Raw genomic sequence first — 13,026 nt, 5'->3', positions numbered from 1 at the left:
CTTGATGGGGGTTGCCTTCATTAAAAACACACACAACTAATTCAGATCTTGTTAACTAGCTGCGGGGTGTGGGTGTGTGCCTCTTTGAAAAAACCGAATCTGAATTAGCTATATTTCCTCCATCAGCTTTGTACAACGAAGACATTAATAGTATGCTATCGCCATTTGTTTCCAGGCTAAAGAAAAAGTCACAGTCTATTGATATTTCTGCTTCAAGTTATGAACCTCTGGCACCTGCCGCTCAACATGCAATGCAACCACCTAAGCCGCCGCCTGTCACAAACACAGCTACATCCGAAGAGGAGCAGAACAACACTGCGAATACGCAACGGCGCAACCCGCGGAGGGGTGAGCTGAAGAGATACTACACCATTGGTGAGCCAAAACACATACACCATATTTCCCCTTAAAAACGTGTAATCTCCTTCAGTGAAGGAAAGCTCTCGCTGTGGAACAATCAATCACATTTTCATTGATTAGGTGAATCAGAGCTGCTGGGTTTTCTGTTGTTCGGTGCGGGTTGTTTTCTCATCTGCTGTGGGCATTAAGAGTTTGCCCTTATGCAGGTCACTTCAAGTATAGGAGATATAGAAGTGCCTTGTCATTGCTTTTAGTTTTGTGTTGTTGTTTTTTAAAAAAACATTCAGTTCTGTGGTCTATGACTTCCTATCGCCACCGTTGTTACTGTTGTTGTTCTCCTTGCTGTTCCTTAGCAATACATTCCAATGCTGCCCAGGGTTGTAAAGACTGCGGAGAGAATAATTGGGTGCACTCTTCCCACCTTGGATCAAATCTATGCTGTCAGGTGCCATAAGAAAGCTGCAGAGATAGTGCAGGACAGTGCGCACCCCAGAAATGATCTCTTTCAGCTTCTGCCTTCTGGAAGAAGGTACAGAGTTATAAAGACTAGGAAACAGTTTCTATTCAAATGCGATTTTGGTTTTAAACGCAGTGTAAAGTAGTATCTATGGGAGTATATTGTATTTAATTATGGGGTATCAGAGTATTTAGGGGGCTAACCAGGCTGGGATAGCTGGGATAGCAGGCTTGCTGGTTTTTGAATGTCTGATGTAGATTTTTTTCAATTTCGTTGTCCTGTATGGGACAATGACAATAAAGATTATCGTATCGTAAAGGCAACAGTAGTGATTTAAAAAAAACAACAGAGCAAGCAATGTGTGGCTCTCTCTTGTCTCAGGGTAGTGGTTGCTGACTTAAAATGGTGTTTGTCTGGTTCTGATCCTCTTCATGGTTCTTTCCTGACCTCTTTTTATGGAATTATTTCCCATCCTTTGCTTGTCCAGAGATCCCTGCACAGACTTCTGGTTCATTGCTGGGGATCTAGGGTCAAGATGTTCCAAGACATGTCCACCTACAGAACTGCCCAGTTCTGTTAAGCCTTGCTGTTGTCCTCCATCAACTGAAAGTGTGACTTCCAATATACCCAATATATTGCATGGGGAGTGCACTGGTGGTAGGAAAGCTCTCTTGTCAGGGAAGTACCACAGCTCTGTAGCATAACATCTGTTTTGCCTGAAGAAGGTCCCAGTAGACTCCTGCCTAAGACCCTGGAGAGCCTCTGCCAGTCAGAGAATGCTAAGCTAGGTAGCCCAATGATCTCACTCAGAATAAAGCACCTTCCCATGTTCCTGGGGAAATTTGTTCTCTACCACTGATTCTTCCAATTCAGGGACCCCAGAATCTCATGGCTCCTTGGACCACTGTTTTGACATGTGTAGCAGGGCATGACATCTGTAAAATCATTTTATTTGTTAAACATTAAACCACAATACTTGTGCGACTCCACATTCATTTTAGAATCGCCATAGTTATTAGGTCGGTTTGCAGCTCACCAGTTTGCCTCTCTGTTGTATTTTAACCTGGTGGTTCCCTCCAAACCTTGTCTCAAACATGGACAGAGGAGGTTGCTAATAAACTGTTCTCTGAAAGGCTCTGTCTTGCAAGCAGCATCCAAGCCTTGTTAGTGCATCTCAGTGACCAAAGCAAACATTAGTCAATAGTCTGGTAGTAGCTTGCAAGGCCTCTGCTTTGTCAACTGCCACTAAGATTCTGGTTGCCCCTAGCCCCGTCTCCCTGGCAGAGGTATTTATTAAATTTATATCCTGGCTTTGCTCCCAAAGGAGTTGATTGCATCAGTATGCTTCCATCCAGTGGGAGGTGAATCACCTGGACCCTCCTAGCGGCAATTTAAAGGAAAATTGGCTTAAAAAAATATTTTGAAAAGTCAGGTATTCAAGTTGTTCGTAACAAAGCTGCCAAAGTTTGAAACAAGCTAAATTTCCTCAATTTCTTTTTAATAAACTTTTGTGCTAGTGTTTAAGCAATCCTTTAAGACCATGAAATGTTCAAAGAACTTTGCTTGAGCCATAAATGTGAGGTGCCATTTCAATACCAGCTGAGCATCCTTTATTACTTTAGGAACTCTGCGCTGGTAGAGAAATGTCCTGAGGTGCAACTGTACCTCAGTGGGAATTAGGTTCCAGCTTTTGCACAGAGCAATCATGAACGGCAAAAAGTAATTTTTATTTTATTTTTGGTCTGGAGCCAGAAGTCTGCCTGGCACTGTGTGACAAAATTGCCAATCAATGGGAGCTGCATTTTACCATTATTACATGAGGAACATAGATCAGTGTTTTGTAATGGGAGTCTATTTCTATTTCTGCCACCCCGAAATAAGCAAATGCTACTCAAACTAAAGAAAACAACAAATCCGAAAAACTGTCTGTCTCTGCAACTCTTATGAGCTAAATATCCATTGCTCTTATTCATGGCATATGTGTTGAAAGAGGGCTTGTTTTCTGCAGAGATCAAGAGGTGATCTCTGGTGACAGAAACACATAGTGCCATCTTCTCAGTTGTGGGCAACTGGGCCAGCCAGGTTTCTGACTAACGGGCAAGCTTTTCTCCTAAGCACAAAGAAAGAAGTTACCGTATTTTTCAGTCTATAAGACGCCTCCATGTATAAGACGCTCCCTATTTTGGGGGACTCCGATTTAAGAAAATGGGTGGAGATGTATCTGTGTATAAGACGCCCCCAAATTTTTGACATTATTTTTAAGGGAAAAAACCTAGTCTTATACATGGAAAAATACGGTATGTATGTATGTGAGAGAAAGTAATGGGTGCCACTGATGATAAACATTAGACTAGAGGCTAAACCTGTGTCCTGAATCCACATGTCTGGCATATGATGAAATTCCCCAAAAGCTGCCTTCAAAATTACAGTCTATGTACTTCGTTGTACAGAACTTCATGTGTGATAATATCTGCATTGCCTCTGATGATGTGATTGCCAACTACATGACTTGTCCATTGATTTCAGTGGGTCTGTGCTGAGCATGGCTAACATTGGCCCATTTTTTTATTAGATTGTTGCCTAACAATAATTGGGTGGCTTACAAACAAGACTTTATTAAAAAAAATACAGCGTTTTGTATTTGCCTTATTAATAAAAGGCTTATTCAGATCCAAAATCTATGCAGTGAAACAGGGTTAAAACCATTCCTTGTCTATTTAATGTACCTTTTAAAAGAATTCCTCCAAGTGCTCAGACTATCAACAAAACTTGTAAATTGGATTTGTATGGGTTACTCCATGCAAAGTTGACTGGATAACCATGATGGAGTAACGCAGCAAGACAAAACTAGAAGGAAGAGGTGGCCCTAATGAAGCACCTAACCAAACGCCTCTATCTGAAACCAGTGCTATTTCTCTGGAAGAAAGACGTGCCAGAACACACCATGAACGCCTCCCTTGTTCTCTTATAATGGCAGTTGCACCCACCTGAGAGGTGCCGGAACTGAGTTCTGGCAAGTTCCTGCTGGAAAAAAGCCCTGTCTGAAACCCTACAGGGGTGTCGCCAGTCAATATTGGGCAATACAGTGGTACCTCGGGTACTTAATTCGTTCCGGAGGTCCGTTCTTAACCTGAAACTGTTCTTAACCTGAAGCACCACTTTAGCTAATGGGGCATCCTGCTGCTGTCGCACCGCCGGAGCACGATTTCTGTTCTTATCCTGAAGCAAAGTTCTTAACCCGAGGTGCTATTTCTGGGTTAGCGGAGTCTGTAACCTGAAGTGTATCTAACCTGAAGCGAGTGTAACCCGAGGTACCACTGTACTGCAGTAAATGAACCAATGTCATGACTCAGTATGAGACTGTTCCCTCTATGCAAGATTCTTTGACATCTGAATCCACATTGAAGGTTTAATTGAGAGTAGGAAGTTTGAATGCCTAAAGCAAGTATATATTGACTAATGTGCACACCTCAGCAGATTTTGTGGATTGCTGGTAATTAGTGTTTTGAACCAAAGTATTTGATGTGTTTGGGCTCTTTAGAAACTTTTTGCAATTTCCTGCGTTTGAGAACCTGCTGAAACCCCCGTTTATTCAAGGAGTTTTATGGCTGTTTCTCCTTAAGGTGTAAAAAATGAAGGTTATTAATTGGCAAATGGGCCGGGGTTTCGTTTTTCAAAAGAGAAGGAGGCATAAAGATGGCAGTGAAAATGATTTGTTTTACATAAAATGCCAAACTGCATAATTATATGTTTCCTTACTCCTAGCAAATCTGTAAGCAGCCTTGCGCAGCTGCCTAATCGCTTCTCTGCCTAATATGTGAGCAGTTCCCAAGAGACAGCATCAACCCAAAATGTGACATTCTGTCTTAAATCTTTGTTGATAGACTAGAAAGCAGAGAATTAAGCGTTAGCTTTAAGGTTCAGCCAACACATCTGAAACACTTAACAGCTCCCTCATGTAGTAGCATATATCTGTCTTGTTTTTTGTGGCTTTTTATATGCATTTTACTGCGTGTTATGACGGGCTTGCGAACTGTGTTGTATCGCTGCTGAAAGGAGGATGAGCAGTGAAATATAGGATGCTGTTGGTTGGAAAGAGAAGTCAGCTCCTGGAATATATTTACAAATACTTCTTATAGATTTCCCATTCCTGGCTAACGAGAAGAACATGGAAAACTCCTAGCAAGACAGCAGCTTTGAAACCACCGAGTCTAGTTGTTTGTTGCATTAATAGCATAATTCATGATGGGGTTCAAGGTGCGTACATAGTGGATCGATGTTGCTTCCCATCCTGGCATTGATGAGACCCAGACTTCCTTATCTTCCACAAGGGGAAAGGCCGTCGTAGCTGAGTGGCAGAATACTTGCTTTCCATGCAGATGTTAGTTTCTGTTTGCCACTGTGCAGTGCTTTGGAGTCACAAGACTCTGTTTTGCATTCCACACATTCCCTACCGTTGGAAGTCTCACCGGAGATGGGAGATGGATGTGACGTTATTGGTTTCCTGTTCCTTTGTTTTTCAGTTGCTCTCTGCTCTCACAGAGAGAGGATGTGTTTTCTGTCTGCGTAGTAAGAAATAAAGCACAGCGATTTAGCCATAAATCTCATCACTTTGATTCTCTGCTGAATGGGGATGTGCCTATAGCCTCATCAAAGGCTCAGGTCATTAATCATGTCGGAGGGCGATTCCGGAAGATGGGCTTTATCAACTCGGTCGCAGCGGAGATTCCGACAGCAGAAGCTCCCAGGTTCCATCCTTGGCACCTCTTAGGTAGGAATGGGAGACTTCTGCCTGAAACCCTGGAGAGCTGCTGCCAGTCAGTGTCACCCATACTGAGCTAGGTGGGCAAATGGTCTGATGTGGTATCAGGCAGCTAGGCACAAGGAAAATGAACCAGATTCTTCCCTTCAGTGTGCGATTTAATTCACAAGCTGCTGCACAACCAAAGTGTTATGCAGCCTCTGTTCATGGTTTTTCACAGTGATGATGACGATGATGGTGATGATTTATTTATACCCCACCCATCTAGGGCTGAGTTTTCCCAGCCACTCTGGGCGGCTCCCAACAGAATATAAAAAATACGATAAAATATCAAACATTAAAAACTTCCCTAAACAGGGCTGCCTTCAGGTGTCTTCAAAAACTCAGATAGTTGTTTATTTCCTTGACATCTGATGGGAGGGCGTTCCACAGGGCGGGTGCCACTACTGAGAAGGCCCTCTGCCTGGTTCCCTGCAACCTCACTTCTCACAGGGAGGGAACTGCCAGAAGGCTCTTGGAGCTGGACCTCAGTGTCCAGGCTGAATGATGGGGGCGGAGATGCTCCTTCAGGTATACTGTGCCAAGGCCATTTAGGGCTTTAAAGGTCAGCACCAACACTGTGAATTGTGAATGGTCTCAGATACCCCTGGTATACAAGCAAACCTTAAATTACTGGCTTAAATAAACAGGACATAAATTTAAAGAATAAAAATGGATTCCAACCCCCCCCCCCATTAGCAGAAATAACAGAGAATTTTCAACGCACAAATATACAGTTGCAAGAATAATTTGGAGACGACATAACTGCTGAACTAGAGGTTGTAGTGTAAACATAGGCCCTACCATTGTATACCCAGATGCATACTGTCCAACATTTCTCCTATGAAAATAGGGACATCCTCAGGAAAAGCGGGACATTCCAGGATCATATCAGAAACTGGGATGGCTTCTGTTAATCTGGGACTGTCCCTAGAAAATAGGGACACTTGGAGGGTCTGCATATGGCATAGTAAAGTGGAGGAAACACACACACACACGTACCATCATACAGTTCTTCATACAGGAGGCAATGATGTAGTTAACAACTGTCTCACTAATTTAACTAGGCCAGCAAGAGACTTGACATGAAAAGTTTACCTTCTTCCGACCTTGTTGGTACATTGTTCTCTGCCAGAAGCAATCAATGTCTTAAGATCAAGCAACATGGGCTAATCGTTACCATGATAAATGGATTAAGAAATTGCATTAACACATAGCGTAAGTAGCAGGTCCTCTGCCCCCACCAGTTGTCTCAACTGGATTTGCTTCTTCCTGGGTAGCATTAATTTGTGGCACGCTAATCCCAAACCACATGGTTAAGAGTCAATATTTATCGGATAATGAGCTGCATATTCAAACAGGTTCATGCTGGGCAAATGAGAGGAATAATTAAAGTGGACATCATCATTCGGCCCTCCAAAGCTAAGATGCATTTCAAATGGCAGCTTAGCAGAGTTTGCTTCTTGTGCTGTTCATGGCAGTCTGGAAATGTGCATGATGGTGCTTAAAACACACACACACACACACACACACACACACACACACACACACACACTGTAAATAAACTCTTCTTGCAGCAGTATTAATAAACCTCCTGTCTGCTGCCCTGTTTCAACAAGAGAGGTCAGTACACGGAAGCAGCTTTCCACCTGCATTGCTAATGGGGATCTGGATGCACATATCCACTTGCATTTTAATGTTTATCTGAGCTGCCTGCATGCATCTTCTGCAGCAAAGTGAGACATGTATCTGTTAAGTTGTGGGTTGACATAGTAGATGACACAGCAATTTCTCCAAAGCAGCCCTTTATTTTGTAAGCTGGAACAGAACTAAGCTGAGGAGCTCAGTCAGCCTGCTTATATAGAGCTACAGAACAATTATAACTGTTGCAACGTTCTAAAACTATCCAATCACTGAACGTCACTTTTTGATCCTTCATTTGCATACAAAACTATCCAATCACTGAACGTCACTTTTCGATCTTTCATTTGCATAACTATCTACAGTATCCCCTGCTGGCCCAGGGTGAGAACTTCAGTACATAACAGTATCTGTCTCCTAAGTCACTGCTGGGCACATGCAACTGGTTCCCTAAGACTAGTTTCATATAGCCAGTGAGATGTGTATCTACAGTCAACACAGAGTCAACCGCTAATCTCTCTCTGGTGGAAATACAGTGGTACCTCAGGTTAAATACTTAATTCGTTCCAGAGTTCCGTTCCTAACCTGGAGCTGTTCTTAACCTGAAGCACCACTTTAGCTAATGGGGCCTCCTGCTGCCGCCACACAATTTCTGGTCTCATCCTGAAGCAAAGTTCTTAACCCGAGGTACTATTTCTGGGTTAGCGGAGTCTGTAACCTGAGTATGTAACCTGAAGGGTATGTAACCCAAGGTACCACTGTAACATAAGTTGCCTCATCATAGTTATTTCCTGTGCTTTCTTGCATTCTCTTAAACCATCAGCTGCCAGGACCAAATGACTCTGCCAAGCACTGTAAGGATTTCTTCTGAGTTGGCATCTTTATCATCAGTTGGCTCCTATCCGCAACTTCTTCTGCCCACTCGGTCTCAAGGGAAGAGCCTCAGCCCTGAACAATGGCAACCATCCACTGCTCTAGGACCAGCGGTGGTGCTCTACGATGGGACATTCATCATTAGGAGTAGGTTCCCATTATTATACAGTACAGGCTAATGCAGGTATGGAACCTTTGGACCTCTAGATGTTGCTGAACTACAATTCCCATCAGCCCCAGCAAGCAAGCTTAATGGCAGCAGAAGTTCAGCAACTTCTGGAAGGCCAGAGGCTTCCCACACCTTGGCTAGTAAGAACACCATTAGCATTTTGAAGGAAAAGAAATCACAATTCAGGCACAAAGATAGTGGCAACATAATGAATTGAATGACTGAAAATATTTATTTCACAGCTTTCCTAAACATTCAAAGAAGCTAACAGTAAAATATAAAGGAGAATATATATATATATATATATATATATATATATATATATATATATGCAGTTCAGAAGTCCAAAACAATGAAACATCATATTGAAACAAAACGAAGCAGATAAAACCAGTGAAGAACAGAAGCTACAGTATAAACCATCAGGCTGGCTTCCATGAAGCTACTAACAGCCAAAGACTTCATTCTGAAGCAGATGTCTATGGGACAGGCCTTCCTAAGGAAGAAGTTCTGGAGCCTCACTTAGAAGAACCTTTTCCATAAAAGAGGAAGATGCCTTATTCCAAGTCAGGTCCATCTATCTCAGTATTGTCTAGCTCAGTATGGGCTAAGCCTACCTGGAGATGCCAGAGAGTGAAGCTGGAACCTTCTGCATGCAAGGTGATTGCTCTACCACTGAGCTATGGCATTTCCCAGGCAAACATGGATTTTAGACACAAAAGAGGGATGTTGTTGGTTATCTTAATAGATTAGTAGGTTTATATTAAGAACGTAACCCTCCATAACATAAAATAAACCCTGAGAGAAAGGAGCACACTCAACATATATTTATATTTGCGCTCATCGGTAAATTCACACCGATTTTGTTCTACTTTTGTCATGCCCCATTCCAAAACAAACACCCAGATACTTCCAACTCTAATTAACACAACACAATAAAGTAGCACACTTATACATTCCCGACAAATGCACACTGCTTTTATAGAGAGATTGTTCTAATTATTTTCTTTTGAATGTTGGCTCACAGAATCTGGAGAGGAAAAGAAATCGTCTCTGTTTCCTGAGCACTCGTCTACCTGTTTGTGAGTGATAAGCCAACTGTAGCGGACTTGGTGCAACCTGTGGATAACAAAAGTAGTTTCCTTGGTAACAGTAGGGATGCAAAATTCTGTGTGGGTTTTGTTTTGTTTTGTATTGGTAAGTGCTCTTTTTGTGGTATAGACATGGGGTTCCTAAATGAGTACCGGTAGTTTACATAAGAATCTGTACTTATTTTGTTGTTAAATCTTTAAAAATTAACAGAAACCCTTTAGTATCAATTCCAAAGTGTAACAAAGTTTAATTATATGTATTTGTAATAATAATAATAATAATAATAATAATAATAATAATAATAATAATAATAATAGTAATAATACCCTGCTCATCTGGCTGGGTTTCCCCAGCCACTCTGGCCGGCTTACAGCAGATATAAAAACATAATAAAAACATCAAGCATTAAAAACCTCCCAATACAGGACTGCCTTCAGATGTCTTCTAAAAGTTGTGTAGTTCTCCTTGCCATCTGAAGGGAGGGTGTTCCACAGGGAGGGCACCACTACCAAGAAGGCCCTTCGCCTGGTGAGGGAACCAGCAGAAGACCCTCGGAGAACCTCCAAGAGATTGGGATGGAGACGCTCCTTCAGGTATACTCGGCTGAGGCTGTTTAGGGCTTTAAAGGTCAGCACCAAAACTCTGCCTCTACCTCTGCTTTCCTTCCTGCTGTGTCTTATTATGTTCTTATGCCTCAGTCTGCCTAATGATAGGGCCAACCTTGCCAATGGTGGCTAGAGAATGGAGGCACTGCTCAGTGGGACTGATACAGCAGAAAAGCTGTATCATACCTCGGGTTGAAATTGCTTCAGGTTGAACATTTTCCAGTTGTTCTCCATGGCGACCCGGAAGTAACGAAACGCATTACTTCCGGGTTTCGCCACTTGCGCATGCGCAGACTGTCAAAAATGATGTTATGCACATGCGCAGAAGCGGCGAATCGCAACCTGTGCATGCGCAGACACAGTTGCATTCGCTTCAGGATCCCGTTCGTATCCAGAGGTACCACTGTACTTAATTGTTGAATGGAGGCATCTTGTGTGAGGTTCCCTCTGCTCACAGAAGGTGCCTCTATGCAGTTTGGAACAAGGCCTCGGGCCACAATCCTAAATGCATTTGCCAGAGGGATTTCCTTTGAGCTTTGTGGGGTTTGTTTCTGAGTAAACCTGCATAGGATAGTGTGGCAAGCCTCAAAGCTTTCCCATCTGCTTAAGGCAGAGGTTTTCAACCTTTCTGAGTCCACGTCTCCCTTGACCAACTACACTTTTTCTGTGGCACCCCTGTGGGGCTCAGGAGCCCAGTTATGTCATCCCTTGCCTGCCGAGCTGGCAGCCTCTCACCCTTTTTCGAACACCCTCCCTTGTGGAGTGCTCCCTCAGCCTCCTCTCCTCTCCCCTCTCCTTGGGAGTCCTCCAGGCAGCCTCCGCAGCACCCCCTGGTCTTTGAGCTGCCTCAGCTCCTGGCAACCAGCATCCTCTGGTCAGTCCCAGAGGCACCATTCACCTGGGCTGCTGCAGCAAACAGCTTTGCAAGGCAGAGATGCGAGAGGGCATCAGAAGAGGGAGGGAAAGAAGGAAAGAAAGAAAGAAAGAGGGAAAGAGACTAGGGTTGCCCTCAGCACCCCTGACCATCAATCGCAGCACCCCTGGGTGCCACGGCCCACTCACTGATAACCAGTGGCTTAAGGGGAAGTTCTGTTTCTTAGCACATTTTTTTCCCCAAACGGTGGGGATTATTTCCGAGCCTGCTCTCTCTATTCTTTCTTGTGCATTTACTGCTTTATAGTAACATTTAGGATTCCATATTGATTCGAGGCAGCCACATAGGAGCATGTAATGACTTCAGGCCATCAAATATTCACCATTTATGACAGCTACTGTTTTGTAAATAGAGTTGCTAATTGGCCAAATAGGTTTTTTTTGGGGGGGGGGAATATATAACAGTAAGCAGCAGCAGCACACTACCAGTCTGGTGACTCTAATTGGTATGCCAGAGCGATTTTAATTTTTAAAAATCTGTTTAATTTGCATAAGATAAAATGTGCATCCTTCTCCGGTGCTGTGAGGGAAAAAACCAAAACAAAACACAGGCAAGAATAATCCGCTGCTGGAGTTGTTGATATAAGATGTCAAGGCTCTTGCTGACAATATTTTTTTGCTAATGGAATATGAGCATATGTGACTACTTAGGTATGTAATTAAAAACTTTTGTGATCTGCTGACACTTTGAATTATCTTGTTTCCTTTAAAAAAACAACACACATTACCCTGAAAAGTAAGGAAATTAATGGTATGCTTGTTTACTTACATTATTCTCATAGCCATGCATTTCTGAAGAATCATAATTTGGGGAGATTTCTTCAAGGGAGGGTCTGCCTAGAACAGGTACCCCCAAACTCAGCCCTCCAGATGTTTTGGGACTACAATTCCCATCATCCCTGATCACTGGTCCTATTAGCTAGGGATGATGGGAGTTGTAGTCCCAAAACATCTGGAAGGCTGAGTTTGGGGATGCCTGGCCTAGAATAACAATATTGTCCTTCTGGGTTGCTGTGGTTCACATAAAGCTCTGATAAAATCACCTGTATCTTACTATTTGCCCTCAGCTTTCTTGAGCTAGATGTGTTCTTTTGCCACATTTAAATATGTAGGCATGATGCATATAAAAGCAATTTCCCCTTTTTCTTTTTTCCAGTACATTTTTGAGCTGGGGCTTTCATATTCTGGCCTTCAAATAATGTCAACCAAGATCTGATCCCCAAAACATATAATTTGCTACATCAGAATATCTCCAAATTGACATATGTGTACAAAAAACGGCATTTCCACAAGCCATAGACCAGTGGGACAAGATTCATCCTTACAGTTATGCAAAATTAATATGGATATGTTGCCTATAATCCCTTCAATTTTAAAACATTTCTACCATTTCCTTGTTATAGATACTATAGCATGCCTATGCTATGGTTCATATGCCTTTAGAGCTGTAGACAGCATAAGTTATGTTAAATAAGGTTATAGGAATCAAGCTATTTGAATTCCAAACAACCAAGATGCATCATTTTAAGGTCAGAGGTATAAGATGTGCCATCAGTGATGTTCCACTTGGCATGACTTAGAAAGTTTCAAGATCAGAAATATAATCAGGCAAGCAAGAAAAAGCATAATGAGTCATAAAAGAGGAAGGGCATGATCCAGCCAAAATGAAGCACATTGAAATTTGTATCATCTGGTTATAAATTAAGTTTGTATTCCAGAAATGTGTAACTGTAAAGCATTGTGCATCAATGGGAAGCCTATTTGCAGAATTGGGGTAGGGAAAAACATTTATTATATAGTCTTCTAGTAGTGCATGGAATAAAACATAAAATCAGAAGTCTCAAACTGCACAATGCATTCAAGCATGATAAAGATGGCACAAAATGGGTACACTGTTTTAAATATTTTTAGTAGTCTTTCTGTCTGTTGATTAAAATGGGTGGTTCTATTGAAATGCAGTTCATTTCTAGAGGCAATCTGCCCCAAATAAACACCATACTCGAAGAGATGTTACAAGTCAGTGCACAATGTGGGGAAGGGAGGAACGAATTAATCATTGTCTTGATCTTAATATTTTGATTACCATTTCATATTT

General features: G+C 42.3%; 1 protein-coding gene across 4 annotated transcripts in view; it reads left to right on the top strand.

Moving 5' to 3' along the window:
- The window catches only part of OXR1 (oxidation resistance 1), a 191,295-nt gene that overhangs the window by 79,583 nt on the left and 98,686 nt on the right, over positions 1–13,026 (top strand). For all 4 annotated transcript variants that reach the window (XM_081918727.1, XM_081918729.1, XM_081918726.1 and 1 more), the window contains one exon: positions 176–375. In XM_081918727.1, the coding sequence (XP_081774853.1) occupies positions 176–375 (200 nt within the window). The remainder of the gene's footprint in view (positions 1–175; positions 376–13,026) is intronic.

Source organism: Podarcis melisellensis (assembly GCF_964234715.1).
Source record: "Podarcis melisellensis genome assembly, chromosome: 7".
Lineage (NCBI taxonomy): Eukaryota > Metazoa > Chordata > Lepidosauria > Squamata > Lacertidae > Podarcis > Podarcis melisellensis.
Note: the sequence above shows the minus strand (reverse complement) of the source record. Positions and strands in the feature narration are given on the sequence as shown.